Below are 20,150 nucleotides of genomic sequence, written 5' to 3' on the forward strand. Positions count from 1 at the left end.
TCTCTAAATTTCTCCTATGTTTGAACAAATTTCGTCTTGTTTTGTCCAAAATTTTCATCCATCCTAAACTCGTCGCTGGAAAATAGACCTCCTCAAACTAAACTTTACACCCATCCGATCCTAAATAACCCTAGATTTCGGCCCGAAGCCCAACGGCTGGAGATGCTCTAACCCAACTCACCCTGCGTGAAGCTGGTGAATTTGGTCACTGCAAAGTCTTCCAATACCCAGGCCCATATCCAGCCCACCGGCTTCCCGTCCCCTCCGAGGCTCCGGCACCACACTGCCTGCCTCCACATCCGTCGCCGAACCCTGCCGCCGTCGAACCCTGCCGCCGTCACCTCCTCTTCCCACCCCATCTCCCTTCCCCCCTTCTCTCCTCGCGCTCGCGTCGACGCCCGCGCGTGAGAGCTCGCCGGCACGGGAGCAGTACCCTCCTCCAGCCCTTCTTCCCCTCCGCAGGAGCAGGTCCCGGAGAGGGGTCGCAGGGGAGGCGACGTACTCATCGCTGATGGCGCCGCCATCAGGAGACGACGACCTGGACAGCAGCCATGTTGATGTTGGCCAGGTCTGCTAGTGCAGCAAACCTCGAGGCCGGAAGGCCAAGTAGATTTCAGGTACAGCTACATCTATCCCATCGGAATAAAGTGGAAGGCTTCCTTCTACTTCTTTGTCACACTGCTTGCATATATAGCTCGTCCGCTACTGAACTGATCAAGAAATTAGCGCAATTTGTGTGAAATAACAGTGCTCCGTCTCTCGGTTGTCTGCAAATGTGTGCATGTTCTGTCTAAATCATGCCTGTTATATGCCAGTATCACTTCCAGTTCCATAACTTTAATCAGCATATATTGTGGAACAGGAGAGCAGGGCGGTGAGATTGACTTGATCAATAGGTTGGGGTCTCGTAATTAATACTAGCAGCACACACCAAGGAAGCTAGTGCTGGAACCTTTGAGTTTTCTTGGCGATGGATGGTAACGCACAGCGTGAGGGAGCAAACAATGGCAAGAGGCTGACTGTCACCATGGAGTTGGACACCCTTGACTGCCCCATCTGCTTTGAGCCCCTCAAGCCTCCGATATTCCAGGTAAATGCACTACGCCTATGAGCATATCGACTTGTCTTTGTACTCAAGATTTTATTTCATTTCTGATAAAGCTCACTGTGAGAGGTTTGATGAATATATCATTGGATGTAGTGCTACTTGGCAAGAAAATGTTTCCTGTGAACCCATAATATCTGTAGTAGCTGAAATTATGAAGGCGGATCTTTTCTATTCCAGTGTTCTGTGGGACATTTCCTATCATTTGTCTAATTCTGTAGTTTATCAAAAACAAAAGATATATGTACGTAGTTATTTTTGCAAGGACACAGTTAACCCCTTCTCTTCGAGTGTTCCGTGGGGCATTACATATCATTTCTGTATTTGTGTAGTTTATCAAAAACAAAAGATTTCTGTTAGAAGTTATCTTTACAAGGACGCAAATCAATCCTTTCTCTTCCAGTGTTCTTTGGGGCATTTCATATCATTTTGTGGCCTTGTGTAGTTTTCCTGAAACAAAATATTGCTGTTAAAAGTTATCTTCACGAGGACCCAGCTAATCCTTTCTCTTGAACAGTGTTCCGTGGGGCATTTCCTATGCTCGTCATGCCGTAGCAAGTACCTGGACAACAAGTGCCACATATGCTCTGCCAGAACTACCTTCACCCGCTGCTTTGGGATGGAACATGTCGTGCAGTCAGTCAAGGTTCCTTGCACCAATGCCATGTACGGATGCACCAAGTACGTCACTTACTACCAGAAAGTAGAACACGAGAAGGCGTGCGCTCCTTGGGTGTGCGCTGCTTGGGGGTGCTTCTGCCCAGTGCCCTCCTGTACCTTCCTTGGGCCAACGGATTCGCTTGTGTACCATTTAACCACTGATCATGAGATTCCATCTACAACCCTCCCAGATTCTGACACGGTCTCTCTCCAGTTACAGCTGGGCTTACATGTTCTGGAATGCAACAGGACCGACTATTTTTTCCTGCTCAAGATGTCATTGGTGGCTACTGGACATGCTATCTCAATCATCTGCGTCCAACCTAGCACTACGGAACCCAAGTTCACATGTAATATGAACTACGACTGCTCCGCGACTGGTTTTTGTGAAAGTTCAAGTTGCCATATCAGAAGCTCTTCATTGTATGATGGATTCCCGGAGGGCTTTGACTTAATTCTGCCCAAGGGAAAGATCCCTGATGATCGAAACGGTATCTTACTCGGAATCACCATCCATCAAGCTTTAAGTGTCAGCAGAGCCAGTCTCCAAGGAAAGGGCCCGACTCCTGCTCCTCAAGGAAAGGTTATAGCCTTTGCTCTTCAGCGTAAACTTCGTATTCATTGTTCTGATTCATAATATATCTGTGTATTCCAGAGGTGTAGCGTGTTGCTGTTATCATGCCTGGGTTTCAGCTTTCTGTTTCCAGGATATATGTTGAGTCTACGATCTTAAGTATGGTAGTTGTTTCAACAATGCATGTTTTGGTGTTCGGAACTCAACTTGTGACGCAGTCCATGACCTGCTATAAAGTTGTATATTAAGTTTAAGTTTAGTACTTTTCTGTGCTTTTGTTACGTGACTAATGAGTATGAACCAGTAACTTGTAGTCATCCTGTTTTACACTTCTTGCACGATAACCTTAATGCATTCTCTTTCATTTCTCTGTACATACATGAGACCCAAAAGTTGTAGGTGAAATGTTTTCTTGAATCATAAGAATGTTTTATGTAGTTCTATGCGCAAAGAACAAGCTGTAGTTCTATACGCAAATAACAAGCTGTATATATCAGTGATGCCGCTGGGCATCATAACTAAGTATGCAACTATGTGATGACAGATAAGTTGTTACACGTTACCATGTCTACCCTTTTAACAACTTGGCCATTGCATTCTACTGTTTCAAGTTAGAATCAGGTGAAATGGATTACTTGTATCTGTATACTTGGGCATAGATTAGACTTATGGCAGATAAGATCTCATCTGTTTTTGAATAAGTACCATAAACTCTATGGGTCCATTAAGTGTATAAATACAGAGGAATTGAATGTGTGGAAGCTCCTGTTACTCCAGCAGTTTCTAATGGATTTTCAAACTAAAATTCAGTTCAAAGCTCCTGCGCTCATCTGTTTTTTGTTTTTTTGTTTTTCTTGTTTTTTTTTTTTACGTTGGCCATTGTCTGCTCTGTTGAAAGGCCTTCTCGTGCCAAGCTACCTAGAAGATGGACCTGCTTTGTCTCCTGAGACCTGAGTATATGGTTCGATCCTCTGAATAATCACCTAATGGAAATGTGATGGAAACTCAGCATCTAGCACAACCTGGGTAGGTGAGGGTCAGCACAAGCAATCAGGCACAGAAACGGGATAAAGTTGCTTATCAGGCCACACTCCTATCCAAGAGAAGTAACCTGAATTTAGTGTTTGGAGTGCATGTTAGAAACGTAAAACTAACATACATTGGAAAATTTAGTGCTTTCTTGCGCTTCCCACAATGTAGCTGCCCCTTAAGTAAGGAAATGTTCGGAATCCCTCTATGCTGTGAACTCTGCTCCACGCACCATGAACCAACAAGCAAGCGCACGGAGCTTGGTTCCGGCTCTTTTTTATGTTAGAGTTGCTCTAAGTCCAACAGCCCCCCAATATTTCTCCCTCTATATCTTTTTGTAGGGGCTTCCCCTATGAAGATTCTTCCCCTAAATTTTGTTCATTTCCAACAGCTCTTCCATACTTTCTTCCCTATACCATATTCACCTATATTTTAAGAATATTTTGTACCTAACTTCACAAATAATAGAGCATCAATAACCTAAGTAGGCATTAACTTTATCATTACTTGTATAGGGGAGGCTTCCATCATCCCAATGTATAGGGAAGAAGGAGAGATGGGTTGGGGACGCAGATTTATTGGTGGCATGTGTAGGGGGCTGTTCGAGGGTGTTTTCTTCTCTTTCTCCCCTACATTTATGATTGGGTAGGTTATAGGGTGCCTCTTGGACTTGCTCTAAGTTCCTACAAACCATGAAACCAGAATGTCTTGTGGAGCAGAACAATGTTTAATCCATGAGCTTTAGTGCCTTCTTGACTTCTTGTGCTCCCCGGTGGACCATCACTAGTAGAACATGTCTAGGCTTACATATAATTTTCTTACCAGATTATCTTAGTATCATATTTCTGTAAAGTCTAACTAGTGCTTCAATTGACACTTCCATTTAAGTTGGTGCGCCAATTTCGACTTCGTCATAGATTACGTCAATCTCCGCAGGGACTTGGAGCACCATGGGAACATTGGCAGTAGCCAAGACAGTAGCTGGCAGCGCTGATGAGGTATGCACTGCCGCTGGGGACGACGGAGTGGAGGTCCGTCAAAGGTGTTCCGTTCTCAAATGCTGGCTCGAGACTTCCGCTGATGGACACAACGCTGTAGGGAACACACAGAGATGCGGTTGGGGTTGTTCTAGCAGATCCGCTGACGAGAAAGTGGTAGCCGTCGGGCCTCCGGAGTAAGGTCGTCTTGGTACAGGGGTGACACGACTCGTAGGGGTTGCCGTCGAGCTCGATAGGACAGAAGTCGGAGTCGAGCTTGCAGCTGGTGAAGCCATCGCCGCTGCTGCGGTGGCACAAGCTCGGTGGTGTAGAGAAGAGGTAGAACTCGTCGGACAAGTAACCGATGCGGCGTTTTTCTCGTTCACCAACGCGAGGCAGGCAGCCCACTCTTGATCGTAAGTTCTCCGGGTCAGCCATGGCGAATTCATACATCACCTTCATGAGCAGGGTCGGCTCCATGGCTTTGGTGGTAGGGGATAATTGGGTGGAAACTTTTGGGGAATTTTGGGGAGGGGATCGAATTGGCTCTCATACCAATCGTAAGAGTCCACTGCTACTACTGCTCAACTTATCTAGCTTATCAATTGGTTCAGATTACAAGCTTGGATTCTGAGGAACCGTGGAAAATCTAAGAAGGAAGAAGGGGAACAAGCAACACACGCAACACTGGCCAAGCCAAGCCTCGGCCGAAGCCGCCGTCCAATTCCTTTCCGTTCCAAGCCAAGTTCGTTGTGCGGCCTCTTCACCGCATTTGTAGTGGTAGCAGACGAGCACGAGTGATGGCCCACTCGTCTAGCCAACTGAAGGGTGGGTGAGATGGTTGCCAAGAGTGACCGACTCTCGTAATGTTGGTTCATCCAAATAGTTACGTTCTTATTTTAATTTAATCAGAAAGATAATCTTCTGCTGTAGCACCAATTAGAACCCCTGCTTGGTGAAGATCGGGTGCCTTGATATTGAAGAGCAGTTCAAGTTTCCCAAGACCACGAACGTTGTCTTGAACGTGGACATGGTCCACCTATTATCTGCCTTCTAGGACGGTCTCTGGTCGTAAGCAATCTCAGTGGCATAGCATCCCTGCCAGCATTACATCCTCGCCCTCATCCTACTGCCTCCATAGCACACTGATGTAATCTGAGTGAGCATGCTGTGAAATTTAACCCCCTTCTCCAATAAGGGAAGGGTTAGCTCCTGAGGCCTCTCGTTTCTAGATTGCCTAATGTGACTAAGCACTAGAAAAAGATGGTAGAGGATGCGGCGTCATGTCGTCCAAAGCAAGTTAGACGTTTGTAGTCGAAGCAGAACGAGCAAGATGATAATGCATATATCCATTAGATAAGATGCTTTTGTTATCATATTTATAGTGTCTAGCTGAACATGGTGGGTGGAGCTTTACTCTCGAACCACCGCATGTGTGAGTCTGCATGGCGATAATGAGGCACCGCATAGGACACCGCCGGATGGAAAATCTCCAAGAATTAATACTCCAATCCGTGTAAGAATTTTCTTTGACTCTGAAAAATAGTACTCCAAGAATTCTCCATATATGTGACAATGTTGCTTCTGTAGTTCTGATACATTTAAAATTTGACAAATCTAAGAAATTTCTCTGACTTGGCATTCATCAGCAGAAATCAATAATCCAAGAATTTTCACTTGTGTGAAATATGTTTTCATCATTATATATACCATTCTATCTCTACCTCAATGGAAAATATCCACACTAGCTTTGGTTAAGAATAGGATAAGACTCGAGGGAAACACAAGAAATTTTATAAATAGTGGGAAAAGGAGACATTGGGAGCAACAAATCTACCGGGATCCAGTACTCTTCCAGTCAGCTGTGCCAAATTGGTATAGATATTATTTTATTGCAGGCCTTGGTAACCTATACTAAATAACGGTGTTTTCCAAATCGGTAGCTTGTTACATTTATAAGGCTCCTCGTTTTTCTCTTTTCTCAGATGATATTGTCCTCGAACTTTGTTGCTACTGTGGTCCGCCAGGAAAATACGGAATGTTCCCCTGCATTTCCTCATATTTTCTGCATGTTAATCGTGATTGTCTACAACAACTTATGATTGTGCGACTACCATTGTTCCACCATGACCATCAACAATTTCAACAATGTTCATCTCTTTGCTTATCTCGTAGAGAGCTGTTTGTCATGTTCTGTGGCCTTGCAATTCTGAATAGCTAGGAGCACAAATGTTTTTTGCTCAGTCAAGCCTTTCTAGTTCCTTGGCCCTTGCTGGATTTGACACAACTAGGACGGTATCCAGAAATTTTGGGCCTTCGTGTGAAGTGTAACATGGGAGACTAAATTAAAAGGCGAAAAGCACGAAAGCATATCTTCGATTGTACCTGTGTAATATAACTTCTGAATATGCTACTTCGTAGAGTACATACCGACATATCAGATATTTAATTTGAAAGTGTGTTCTTTTACAAAAAAATACTTTTACAAAGTAAAATCCTAAGGTTGGATGTAACCTATTTTCAAATCAAAGGAGTGTTGTCAATAACCAACTGAAACAATTGCCCAAGATTTCATACTGATGATTTCAAATACGGAATGTTCCCCCGCATTTCCTCATATTTTCTGCATGTTAATCGTGATTCTGTACAACAATTTATGATTGTGTGACTACCATCGTTCATTTGTTCCACCCTGACCATCAACAATTTCAGTGCAATGTGCCTCTGTTCGCTTATATCGTAGAGAGTTTCTTGTCATGTTGCTTCCTCTTGCAATTCTGAATAGCTAGGAGCACAAACGTTATTTGCTCAGTCAAGCCTTTTTATTTCCTTCACCCTTGCTCGAGTTGACACAAGTAGGGCGGTATCTAGAAATTTTGGGCCCTCATGTGAAGTATAACATGGGAGACTAATTAGAAGGTGAAAAGCATATTTTCATTTGTACATGTGTAATATAAGTATCTAAGTTATGAATATGCTACTTGGTAGAGTACATACCGATGTATGTTCACTTTGAAAGTGTGTTATGTTACAAAAATACTTTTACAAAGTAAAATGATGTAACCTATTATCAAATGGAAGCAGTGTTGTCAATAACCACCTGAAACCATTGCCCAGGATTTCATACGGATGATCAAAAGATGCAATGCCTATTTTTTTTTCCAAAATCCACACAAGTTCCAAGGGTTGTATATGATGATAGACAACAGTGTCGCCTTGCTCAAAGTGACACGGTAGCAAGCTTGAAAACTACAGTCCACGAGCAGACCAAGTGTATGGCACTCTCAAGGTGACTCCTTAGGGCGTGAAAGCATTCCATCGGGCTTCCAGCTGAAGGATGTGTTCAAGTCGCTTCTTTTCCGCTTTCAAGCTGAATCAAGTGGGGAAGATGGGAAGTCTAGGTCAAGATTGATTGATTAGTTCTGTGGTCTGGTGAAGGAGAAAGAAAGAACCTGAGAAGAGCATAGTTGGAACTCTTTACCGGGATCATAGGGGCTATGCCCCCCTCTCTCTGTCTCAGTCCCTGCCAACGGCATAGCCACCTACTCTTCCTTCTGATGCAGCCTTCCTTGATCCATAATTCGACCTCCTCGTTTATTGATTGCCCGCAAGCGCATCAACCCCATTGGCTGAACCTCATAGATTTCTCAAATTGTTAACAACTTCAGTACACCTCATGGTCCGGGCGCAACCAAACATATGTACGAGCGACAATTGCACTAAACAAAGTTATGACAACGTCTATTTTAACATGGTGGTTAACACTGGTACCATACAACACCGCCTAGAGGCAGTCAAATTCATGCACTTGGAAAACCAACAGAATGCAGGCATCATTACAAATCAACATATAATAACCAAACAGTTATGCTAAGGCAAGCGCTAGGGATCAACCGGCTGTAAAAATGCCTCATATCAGCTGCCCCCGACCATGCGATCTGTTTAAGTGAGAGATTCTCGCGTGTCTGATTAGGATACAAAAACGGTTCGTATGTAACAATTTTTTTAAAAGTATATAACATTTGTCTCAACCATTTTTTGTATCAGCGGTACAAAAATTTCCGTTAGTGGTACACTTTTTCATAGTATGTAATATCGGTCTCCAACATTTTTGTTTTGTCGCGAAATGATGGTACAATTATTTTTGCTATTGGCACACAAAAAAATCGATCATTTTTCCCTAGGTATGTAACATTTAAAAAATGCAACATTTACATTAGTAAACAACATTTCTCTGCAATACATAAAACATTTTGGTGTAATGTATATAACATTACATGATAACTTATGTAACATTGGAGCAAATCAATTTTTTACCATACCCATGGAGACACCACCATGGCCGATCTGACGTTGCTGGCAATGAATCCACCGGCGGTCGTTGGCCCATACCCGCGGCGATAGGCATGGCAGGAGCTCGCAGAGGCAACGGCCAGGGCACGAGCTCATGATAGGAGTGTGCGGTGCTGGCGGGAGCGCCTGCGGGAGCTTGCGGCGACAAGGGTGTGGCGTCTGACAGCCGATGAGGCATGTGCGGGTGGGGCATGCGCAGAACCGGCAAGAGCGCGTAGGCTAGGGGACGTGGCGCCGGCGGGAGCTCGCCACGGGAGCTCGTGGTGGCATGGGCATCGAGATCACCACTGTCGGATATCCTTCGCGAGCAGCAGGGCTTCGTCGGCGTCGTTTGTTGTACAGAGCCGTGGTGGAGCTCAACCTTGCCTTGACTCACTCTCTGGGGCAGAAAACGAATGGTCCACATCGACGGTAGAAGGGGAAAAGACACGCCTCACTTTTACCCGGGCGCGTTGTTTCCGAACGCCCGGTTGATGCATTGTATAACAGGGTTTTCCTTATGCAAATTACTTGTGGTACTGTTAGATAAAAGCAATCCAATCTAATCAATTAATACGAACCTCCTATTACTTTGTTCAGAAAGGAAGGGGGCAAATGAAAAGGGGGAAACCAAACAATAACGATAATGTTTACGAGTGTGAGACCATATTCACATTTAACAGATGTGGTTCCTAGGACAATTATTACGACATTAGCATGTTATCGTGCCTACTTGTAGGCTGGAGAGTTCCCCTTGCCGGGAGCCGCATTCTTAGCTAGTGTTCTAGTGCATAGAGCTGTATTTCTTGCTGGCGCTCCAGCGCTAGGAGCTGCATTCCTGGCTGGAGTTCTGGTGCCTGGAGCTGCATTCCTGACAATTTTATTACTTCTTGAGTTCGTGGAATGCTGCATCTGGGCCAAAATTTCTTGGCACCTATTTTGTTTGCTCATGGTGCCTGGACCAGATGGCTGCCTCCCTAATGGTTTACTTAACACACCAGCATTGCCTGTGCCAACAAGGCCACTAGAGGTTACCGCCCGTGAAAAGCTTGAACCAAGATTGTTGGTCTTCTTCGCGGTTTCTGGTGGTCTATCAAACACAGGGATGCTTTTCTCAGCTGCGGGTAGATGTTTCTGTTCTTTCTTCTGACTGGCAACATAGCGATCAAACTCCAGCATGGCAGTATCGGTACCTATGATCTCCTCCGCCTTTATATGTACAATATCAGACTGCTTCACATCTTCGGGAAACAAGTCCTCCATCGTAACTACACGAAATGTAGAGTCATCATCCATCTCTACCATATTGTCACATGAGCCAGACAATGGTGTGGTGCTCAATATTCTCTCAGCTTCCAACAAATGTACACTAGCAGATTGTTCCATGGGATTACTAACTGCTGCAACTTCTACGATAGCATTAACTTGCCCGGTTGACTGCGTAGTCACGTGAGGAGGTGAAGTCAGGGCACTAAAATTTGGAAGTTCCGGGTGTCGAGCACTACCAATCCGTGTCTCAGACTCACCAGCCATAGTGGATGATTTAGAGGTTGCAGAAGTTTTTGAAGCTCCTGTTCCTCGAGATCTTACATGCATGGATTTCGTCGATTGAGCACCTTTCAACAACTTGGTTGCCGAGCTTGGTGTGGCGATTCGTCCACCAGCAGCAATAGCAGCAGCTTGTATCGAGGAAGGAGCATTTGTAGGATTTGTTTGTGCAACTTGCTTCTTTGAGTTACTTCGTGACTTGCTTGAAGTATTTGACACTCTTAAGGGTGCAACTTGGGCATAAGCTTGTTGCACCTGAGGAGATGGCATCAGAACTTTAAATTGCGCAGGCAGAGGGACCGGAACTGGCAACGAGAATAATGAAGATGGTGCTGCAGATTTTGACTCAGCTGTCGCACTCAGAAATACTGGAGCGTGTTGAGTGCTTGGTTGGGAAGGTCCTGCATGAGAAAACTTAATGAGTTTCAAAAGGCAAGCACAAGGTCTATATAGATTGCCAGAATAGATCTACATCTGAGAACTAAGATATGCAGCAAAGGTATAGGATGCTAAATATAAGGATGGTTCAGCAAATAAGCACTATTATAAATGAAAAACATTTACTGATAATGTAAAATTCCATAAATACCTGATCTTCTTAATGATGATAATTCAGGCTTACGCATAAGCCGCTTATCAAGAGCCATAGAAACTGCCTCCTGAGTAGCCTTTATCATATCGAAATTCACACCGACTGGTTCAGCGTTAGCCATCTTGGTTGCTCCTTGACGCTTGGAAATTAGTGTCCATCTCTATAAAGAACAATACACATTACTAAAATTCTACTGAAAAAATTATATTACACATCCGGATCATGCTATTAATGTTATTATACAGAAATTAAATGCAAATAACAAATAATAAAATTAACCCAAGTAAGATTAAGAAGGAACTTGTATTAACTCATTAGGGAAAGTAACATAAAAACTGCAACAAAAAGCATATCTACTTGGAACTTTGGATAAATACGTCGACACACACATGTATTTGCCCCACATACCCTATCATATTTGCCAACCATTTTACCAGTATATGCCATAAGTCGGGATGACTACAGAAAACATGACGAATGTAAACAAGGATAAACTGCAGCATAATAGAAGCTAATATGCAATTTCCAAAGTGATTGCGGACTTACCTCAGACAATTGAACAGCAGATCTTGTATTATCAAATCTATATTTTTGCAGAATGTCCAGCCAATTTCCTTCACCACACTTACGTACACCAGTTGTTAAGTCCGCATCCTCCTCTTTAGACCATGGTTTTGGCTTTTTCACTTTGTGTGGTCCATTCCCATCAATAGGATCAGGAGATAACCCTGTATGGGATGCCCGTTTTAAGTTGGAAACTGGACCTGCACCATTCGCTAGACGGCCACTCTGACCAAGCTGACCAAGCTGTTTGTCAGATGCAACACGTGATATCTTATGATTTGGACTGTTTAGCATAGGAACTTCTGACTTAACACGATGACTAAAAGCTTGCTCACGTGAACATCCATAGAGTAAGACCTGCAATTTATATCACATGATCAAGTGTCAGTATGCATATCTAAGATAGCAAATAACTCTAGAGGAAAATAGTACATGGCACGATTGCATTACACTTCACATTGTAAGTAATCAATACGCGGTTGATAAACTAGAGGTATGCCTTTTCCATACACTCGACAAAATAATTCTTCTGCATATATGTGCACTAAATAAGCCTCATTCTATGAGATCTACCATGTATTCTTATAGATTCTTATAGACTGTCAGAAGAACTATTCTACATTAACAGATCCTTGTACATTAAGGATGACATTTTGGGTCTACACACTCAAGTACCACTGCTAGTGTAATTTCAATTATAATGTAAATGAGATATATTTAATTATTTATAACTATATTGGTGAAAAAGTAGTACTCCCTCCGATTCATATTAATTGACTTCAATATGGATGTATCTAAAACTAAAATGTGTCTAGATACATCCATATTAGAGTCAATTAATATGAACCAGAGGGAGTATTACTATTAGTTTCATTTACCGAATATAATATTAAAAAGGACCAAGATTAGAAAGTTTGACTACATGTATATCATAGGCTCATAGCTATGCTCTTTTGTAACTAGAGGGGGCGAAGAGATGACCGCTCTTTTGTAACTGGAGGGATCAAACATCATATAAACTTATAAAGATAGACAGACTCATAGTTGCAGTTGCAGGATTGGTAGATCAAACAGATTCTGTAGAAACAGAAGTTCTTGAAACTTGATAGAGAGGGAGTCATTCGAGGAAGTTCTTTTGTGAATCGATCCGTGAGTCATTCGAGGAAGTCTTATCTTATAAATTAAATAAAATGGAACACTACACTCTACAACAGAACAAGAAATTTGGAGCTCTCATAAGAATTCAATCTCCCTTTAGCGAATTTGTGTACTTCTCAAACAACCGAGACTATACTCACTATACTAATATTCTAGTGAAACGACAAGCTTTATCGATCTACCATCTGAAAATAGGCATCAATCAAGCTTTTGAGTGAAGTGAACATTGTGCAATGATCGTCTTCAATACTATGTTAGTTACACGCTCATAACATACATGGCACGATATTACGTACTGGTTTGTGGCACATCTCACACTCTAAATAGGTTTTATCACATAACAAAATACAAAAAAATGCTAGAGTAAAAAAAAATTATCAGTGTCTAAGATAATAAACCTGGGGAGCTGAATAATGCATATAAACAAGGAAAATATGTGAAACAGAAACTAGGATTTTGCATATATCCTGAATGCAAAATGAGCATCTGATAAGCTAATCAAACATATAAGCTTCAATACAGAAACATATACATTGTGAGACAGAAACATATACATGCTTCTCACAAAACCAAAATGTGATACCTTGGCGAACCTTGAGGCCTGCGCTACAGCTTCGCTTCTTGGGGTAGGACATGGTTCAATGTCACATTCCAAGTCGCTCTCATCACCCTGCCATGCATCACCAATAAGGGCAACACAAGTACCAGAAAACCGTCAGACAAAAGATGAGGCGACAGCAGAACAAAACCCAATTTCTGTATAAGAAAACCGTCAGACAAAAGATGAGGCATCTTAACTCTTAAGATCTAAACAGGACGTGAGTTTCTTTGATAAGAGACTCGTCTGAAACTACCTGAAATTGGCAAACAAATCAAGAGAGAACAAACTACAAACCAGAGGTTGGGCGCTACGGTCGACATTCTCGACGAAGTCGTGTCGGTAGGCGAGGTAGCGCCATAGCATCTGGTACTCGCGCGCGGAGGTGATCCCCGTGGCCGTCTTGGCCGCCAGCGCCCTCCAGTCGATTCTCCTCCTCTCCGCCTGCTGCGACACCTCCTGAAGCGCCGTCAGGATCTTAGCGGGCGTGTACCTGCATGCGTGAAGATTGAGCGGCGCGCTAAAACCCTAGCTAGTGCGATCTTGGGGATGGTGCGCGGAAAGGGTGAGAAAATAAAGGACGGACTTGTGGAGGATGAGGTACGCGTCGTCCTCGGAGAGATCCCGCTTCCGCTTCCCCGCCGACGGAGCCGCCGCCGCGGCCGCCATCTCCAAGTGTGTCTGACAGGCTAAGAAAATGATCGTTGGTTTTCTCCCTTCTCGGCGTCGGACTACCGAGAGCGATCGCTAGCAATTCCAGCGCTAGATCAGATCGATCCTGGCTTCCTCAACTAATTTATGGCCCAGCTCCATTGGTAGTTTCCAGATTATCAATCCTTTAATAAAAAATGTTGAAAGATAACTTAGACACCCGAATTTGTCATGGGACAAAATTTTGTTTCCGATGCTACTGAAATCTGCTTCTTGATTTTTAGGATACTACTACATACATCAGGTCGAAAAGATGGGTGCTAGTGTATAACTGTGTATGGGCAGCCCGGCCGGAAGCCCTGGCCAAAAAATTTCGCCCTGGCCTGGAAATTGTTGGCCCAATGGCCGGGTAGGGCCTGGGTAGCCCAAATCAGCAAATTAAGGAAGCGGCCCAGCCCGTGGCACGACGGGTGTTTGGGTGGACCAGCCTTGGACCTAGTTTTTCTAATTCAAAACCATGCAGTTGTTTTGTAATAAAACAAATGTATTTTCTAACGGATTTGGAATTAGTTTAGAGCTCACTAGATTCCTTGAACCTTGGATTAGCATCATGATTCGTGCAATTGAGTTGCAACTAAGATTTTTTCAGTAACAAGTGGGGTTGTAAATGAAAAACATTTAATTGCAAGGTAGGTTGCAACTAGAAAAGTGCATCCAAACTGTTAGATTTGCTTTATGCTCCGTGCTATAGATGAGTTGTAACATTGGTTGCAACTCAGATTCGATGACATCATTCTATTGAGAATAGACTTAGAACTATCACACCCATCTTCTAATGACACAAAAACTTGTTTTGGATGCAATAAAAGTTTCTATCGTTGCCTCCCCCACGCCCTTTCCCATCAACCGTTGAACCTCGTGCTTCACCACCCTCATTTGATGTCCCTCCTCCATCTCCACCAATTGTTGTGTAGCACATTTAGATGGGTACAACTTAAATATGTGAGAACCGGATTCACGCGGTTATGAGGATCATGTCCCTTAGAGCTGACTTCGATCGGGAGCCACCGAGTGCTAGAAACTAGTTTCATGTGGGTGGACTAACCCATTCACCATCGGCATATATATGGACCCATGGTATTTGATGTAGGGCTTAACCGATGATGAGGGTAGTAGTTAGTAGTGGGGGTAAGGCAGGTGCATCTCAACATGGCGCGCAAGGGGTTGGGGATCTCACCACCCGACGAACAATTGGACCGGTCCTAGTCACGGGCCTTATGCGTATGCATGTGCTGCCAGGTTCAACATGAGATGCCCCACTACTTTTAGAGAGATGTGCATATCCGGATTGTCAAAAGATTTCCCTCTTCTCACTTGGACTAATATCGCCTCAAACAAAATAATGTCGACTATGATTAATCACAACTGTCTTTGTAAAGAAATATTGTAATAAGTTTTAGTATAACTTCATTTCAAAAAAATTGTGTTGGTCTAATATCAAAATATCTAAGCCAATATTCGAAAACCTATGTCTCTTCACATGCCCATTTGTCTTCTATATCAAACATATCTACTACCAACACCAAGCATTAATCCTGATTTTGTTGGGACCCTTCCAATGTGCTACTCACATCCAGAGTAGTATTAAGGATGATAGGAACACTTATAGGTTATAATCATAATCACTAGAATATCTCTTGCAAATTGAATTAATCAGTAGGCGAGGACGGAAAAAAATGAGGTAGCATGGACTGAAAGTAATGGAAGGAATTTATAAGTCTTGGATCTCTTTCATTTCTTGAAGATGATGCATTATATCACTTAATTACATCAGTAATAAAGATTAAACAATAATGCTTTATTGAAACAATTAATTTGATAAATATAGAAATACTCTGGCAACATATAGAACATAAAATTTAGTATTCAAGCCTAAGTTTATTATTTACCTAAATATTAAACAGAAAGCATAGAACAAAGTTGTGTACCCGCTACTCGGTTCGAAGTTTTCTTGGTGTTTAAGACCACATACAACTCACAAAATTTCATAAGTTCATGATTTTTCTTATATATAAAATCAAATGCAAATTTATGCACAGTCATAACAATTAAATTCATGGTATCAATGTGTTTGCCATAAGAAAAAAAATGTGGCTTAGCTTTGCGTCCCTTGGATCAGCTCCTACATATCCGTTAGTCAAATGTGGCTTAGCTTTGCCTCCCTTTTCCTTCTATTTTTCTCCAATAAGAAAAGATATATGGAAACAATAGTTAATGTACCAAAGTATGCACTAGAGGCATAGATTTAACAACTAGTATAACAGAATCTTCATTAGCAAGAACCTAACAATTTCAATTAGACATGGCCAAAAACGAGTTGATAATAGCGAACAACTTGTAGCATACACCGTTTATAGGTTGGTTACCTAATTACTATCATCATGGCACAGCACACAACAGTTTGAACACATGGAAGAAAATTTTGTCGTCCAAGCTCTCCGTATGCAAAAAAATAACTATCTCTTATTGCTAACTGGGACTCACGTATGCCCGACAGAACCTTCCTTAAAAATTTCACTTACAAGCATAGAGCCATCTGACAGGTCAGTGCTACTCTTTTGTAGCTGTGAGCATACTGCTAGGATGTCACTAACGGATGTGAGATTCATCAGCCTTGGACTTGGATCGTCCGTCAAGGTTTAACTGATTTGTAGTAGGGCCTCTCCTACTACTAATTTTTGCATTATCTCGATGTCTCCTTTTCCTACAGTTTCTTATATATCCCTCTCTCTCTCTCTCTCTCTCTCTCTCTCTCTCTCTCTCTCTCTCTCTCTCTCTCTCCCTCTCCCTCTCCCTCTCCCTCTCTCTCTCTCTCTCTCTCTCTCTCTCTCTCTCTCTCTCTCTCTCTCTCTACTTTATTTCCACCTATTGAACATACCAATCTAGTATTACTAACGTGTGAATACGAAGTTGAACAATGGAGCTTGTATCTATTTAGACGAGGATATAGTAGTATTTATAGGGAGGAAAGCATTATTCACAGAAGTAAAGGTTGGTGGAGCTTACATTCTTTATCATCAGATATGTCTAGTCTTTCTCATTGTATAAGAACTACTACTATCATCCAAGATAGGATATTACACACATCTAGCCGATGCCTTCAGTGATATGCCATAAAACATGCGGCTCTCAAATATAACAAGATGGCCCGTACTCAAACCACATTTGTAGTTTCTTAAACCAGCATCCTCCTTGGCACTAACTGTCTAACTTACATGCTAGAAAGGAGAGACCTAAGTTTGAAATCAGCAACATGACTAAACCGACACTGATGGACACATGGTGCAAATAATTCGCCATCATTCTGTCTCAAAATTATCGTCTGCCAAAGTTATGGTGTACCGTATACCTAGTAAACATGCATCTCCATTCCCAAGTTGCTTGGTCATCCCGACGTGGGCTTAGCCCAGTGGTTAGGGTCGCAGTGGTGTACCCCAACGACCGGAGTTCGATTCATGTCAGGGACGAATTTCGGAATTGTCACGCCAAGTCCCGCTTCTACTATATCAAAAAATGTCTAGTTCCTCCTATACACAGTTTCATTTTTCATAATAATGTGCTTAGAACAGTGCAGAAATGGAAAAAATGGTGATCTCTTTTTTGCGGTGCTTATAAGTATGTGAGTGCCTATATAGCCCTACGTGGAAATTTGGGGCCCCAAAAAATTATGGGCCCTACACGGCCGCTTAGGCCGCACTCCCATGCGCCCGACCCTGAAGATCACGAGCTTCTTCTATTTCGAAAAATTATATTCAATGTTTTGTTGTGGCACTTCAACATGTACTCACACTCACATGTGGACAATAGTACTGGCTAGGGAGGAAAGAAAAACATATAACTTAGTATGAAGGTAATCACTACCTGTTGATAGAAATCTATGCAACCACTAATTAATTAATTCTGCTAATTCCAAATTGAGCTAATGACCTAGAATATTCTAGTAGAAACATATGACCATGCAATGTCTAGTTCTTTCAATATCTGGGTTGTGTGTAGAACTTCTGTGTTGTCCTTCATCTATCCCATTCCAACGGTGTTTTATGATCTTTATGTTTCCTCTGTCGCCCTCTTCTCAGGTAATGCACATACTACTTCTGGTCGGTAATAATCGAGACGGGCCCACGCTAATCAACATGCATGCAGTGAAGTACTCTGTTAGAAACGACCGGAGGGAGTATTTGACATTCTAAGACGTTGTTGCCAATATGTAAAAGTGAAATGGGACTTGCTATCTACATTCAGTAAAATATATGATTGGTATATAAAAGCACGGATCTGGTGGGGCCATGAGGTGATCATGGTGTCAAGGCACCTCCATAAAAAATGCAGATTTTTAATTTGGACGTGATTTTCGGCATGGAAGAAAACTGATCCGCAAAAAACGGCCAAGGACCAATGGATGTGAATCCGGTGTGGTCGAAGGTATTTTCTCTAAAGGTTTCACCAAAGGTCAATATTTTTTCTTGACGCTTTTGCATGGAACTATCCCATGTAATTGTGTTCTTGCAAACATGCATATCATCACCAGAAGTGTTTGTCATGTATGTGAACTTTATTGCGAGAACACTTTGCATGCTTTCTTCGTGTGCCCAAGCGCGTGCTACAAATATGAGGAGAACTGGGATTCTTGGAGCAGATCAATGGGGTGTCAACCCTTGACAGATCGGGCTCATCGATCTTAGAAATTCTTCTGAGATTACCTGCTCGTATTGGTGTCAAGTTCCAGGACGTGGGACTGAAGGAGCTCCTGGTAACTGTGTGTTGGTACATATGGGGGCAGAGAAGACAAAATAACTCATGGTGAAAATATTGTGAACCCAGTTCGATCTGCCCAGGTAATACTAGAAATTGCAACCAATTATGCAAATGCTGCAAAACAAATGTGGGTGTATGTAGGCATGGCTAGGAGAAGCCAAAGGAAGGATTCTGAAAATTGAATTTCGATGCCTCGTTTCAAGGCTGAGGTAAGTACTGGGGCAACGGGAGCAGTTATACGAATTGTGCGGGTATGTTTATGGCATGCAGCAACTCTGAAATTTCATTGATCGCTGATGCAACAATCAACATCGGCGAAAGCTACGGCATTGGGAGATGGTGTGATACTGGGCAGGATAAGTTGGCTGTACTAAACACATTGTCAATAGTAATTCATGGGCTGGGGCTGATGCTCCTTTATCGAGAAAAAAAATAGTACTTCATGGAATTTGTGTCCACGGTGATAGATGGTGGCTACTCAAATAGACCAGCTGCGGCAATCTACCAAGAATGTGTTCTCTTATCCCGTGGATTTGCTCATGTTGTCTTTGATTTTAGGTTTATAGCTGCAGGGAAAGCAATAGAATGTCTCATATTTTAGCTAGTAGGGCGGATGGTTCTCATAAGTCTATCCGGGTAGAAGATTCGGAAAAAAAAACTAGTTTCTATGAGACAATGTATCGACCTTTGATAATAAATAAATTACAAGTTTTACAGTGATTGACATTTTTAACAACCATCCATCCACCTCGATCCAACGGTAATAAAAAGACGGAACCAAATTGACGGAACCAAAAATATAGGACCGGAACTAAAATCTGTGGGACCGGAACCTCTGATAAATTTTAGGAACTTTATAAAAAAACGAGCGTCCTTTTAAACGGATGAATCATCAGATAAGACTGCACACATCTTAAAGCAACCAATTAACATATCTGCACACATCTCATGTAAATTGAGGCATATTGTATTCACCGATTCATCCTCTCGTCTCTATCTCCCTTCTTGCCGTTCATCCTCTTTTAATCTCTCATGGCCTCCCTCCGACGATCCCTGGGCGGCGACGGCTAGAGCTCCGAGGGCGGCGAAGGTCGACGGGATCGAGAACGGCCAGAAGGAGACAGAGCGGCATCTCTCCCCGGCGATCTCTGCACGGCAGCGGCTGGACCACCGAGGGCGATGGCGGAGCTAGATGAGGAAGGAGAGGGCGCCACCACAACTTCAGATCCGGTATGGTCCTCTTGCTCTGTATGAATTGCTTGAAAACGATCACGTATCCCCTCTCCTTTTTCCCCTACCACACCCTGCCCGCGATGCGTGGGAACCTCCATCCTGCCCATGACCCAACGTGATTCCTCCGCCGCAGCGAGCGAGGCTGCATGCAAACAAGCTCCCGCCTCCATTTCCTATCGCCCAGGACTGAAGCAGCGCCATATCCCTGCCACTATTGCGGACCTAGCTGGGGAAGTCGCACTGACGCCCACGCGCCGGTGGGAGACGCACCAGCCGCTGTTGTACTTCCTCTTTCCATGCTTGCTGTCTGCCAT

General features: G+C 43.0%; 2 protein-coding genes across 2 annotated transcripts; one reads left to right on the forward strand and one right to left on the reverse strand.

The window, feature by feature from the left end:
• Positions 1-338: 338 nt before the first annotated feature.
• On the forward strand, positions 339-2,620 carry LOC124661388 (E3 ubiquitin-protein ligase SINA-like 7). Its single transcript, XM_047199245.1, has 3 exons — positions 339-617; positions 863-1,090; positions 1,623-2,620. The coding sequence occupies exons 2-3, from the start codon at positions 971-973 to the stop codon at positions 2,400-2,402; spliced, it is 900 nt and encodes a 299-aa protein (XP_047055201.1). The 5' UTR covers positions 339-617; positions 863-970; the 3' UTR covers positions 2,403-2,620.
• Positions 2,621-9,406: 6,786 nt separating this feature from the next.
• LOC124664622 lies at positions 9,407-20,150 on the reverse strand. Its single transcript, XM_047202096.1, has 7 exons — positions 20,082-20,150; positions 13,724-13,818; positions 13,435-13,630; positions 13,123-13,209; positions 11,364-11,738; positions 10,815-10,977; positions 9,407-10,626 (listed from the first exon to the last, which is right to left on the reverse strand). Exons 1-7 carry the CDS (start codon positions 20,148-20,150, stop codon positions 9,407-9,409), a joined length of 2,205 nt encoding a protein of 734 aa, XP_047058052.1.

The sequence above is a fragment of the Lolium rigidum genome, chromosome 6 (assembly GCF_022539505.1).
Source record: "Lolium rigidum isolate FL_2022 chromosome 6, APGP_CSIRO_Lrig_0.1, whole genome shotgun sequence".
Classification (NCBI taxonomy): domain Eukaryota; kingdom Viridiplantae; phylum Streptophyta; class Magnoliopsida; order Poales; family Poaceae; genus Lolium; species Lolium rigidum.

What these genes read in the sequence shown, in the direction of transcription:
- LOC124661388 (XM_047199245.1), top strand. Translation starts at nt 971, where the DNA reads ATGGATGGTAACGCACAGCGTGAGGGAGCAAACAATGGCAAGAGGCTG. An exon ending in TCAAGCCTCCGATATTCCAG is followed by an intron (nt 1,091 to 1,622) that starts GTAAATGCACTA and finishes TCTCTTGAACAG; the next exon opens with TGTTCCGTGGGGCATTTCCT.
- LOC124664622 (XM_047202096.1), bottom strand. Translation starts at nt 20,150, where the DNA reads ATGGCAGACAGCAAGCATGGAAAGAGGAAGTACAACAGCGGCTGGTGC. An exon ending in ACCGTAGCGCCCAACCTCTG is followed by an intron (nt 13,210 to 13,434) that starts GTTTGTAGTTTG and finishes GATGCATGGCAG; the next exon opens with GGTGATGAGAGCGACTTGGA. An exon ending in ATCATCATTAAGAAGATCAG is followed by an intron (nt 10,627 to 10,814) that starts GTATTTATGGAA and finishes TTTCTCATGCAG; the next exon opens with GACCTTCCCAACCAAGCACT.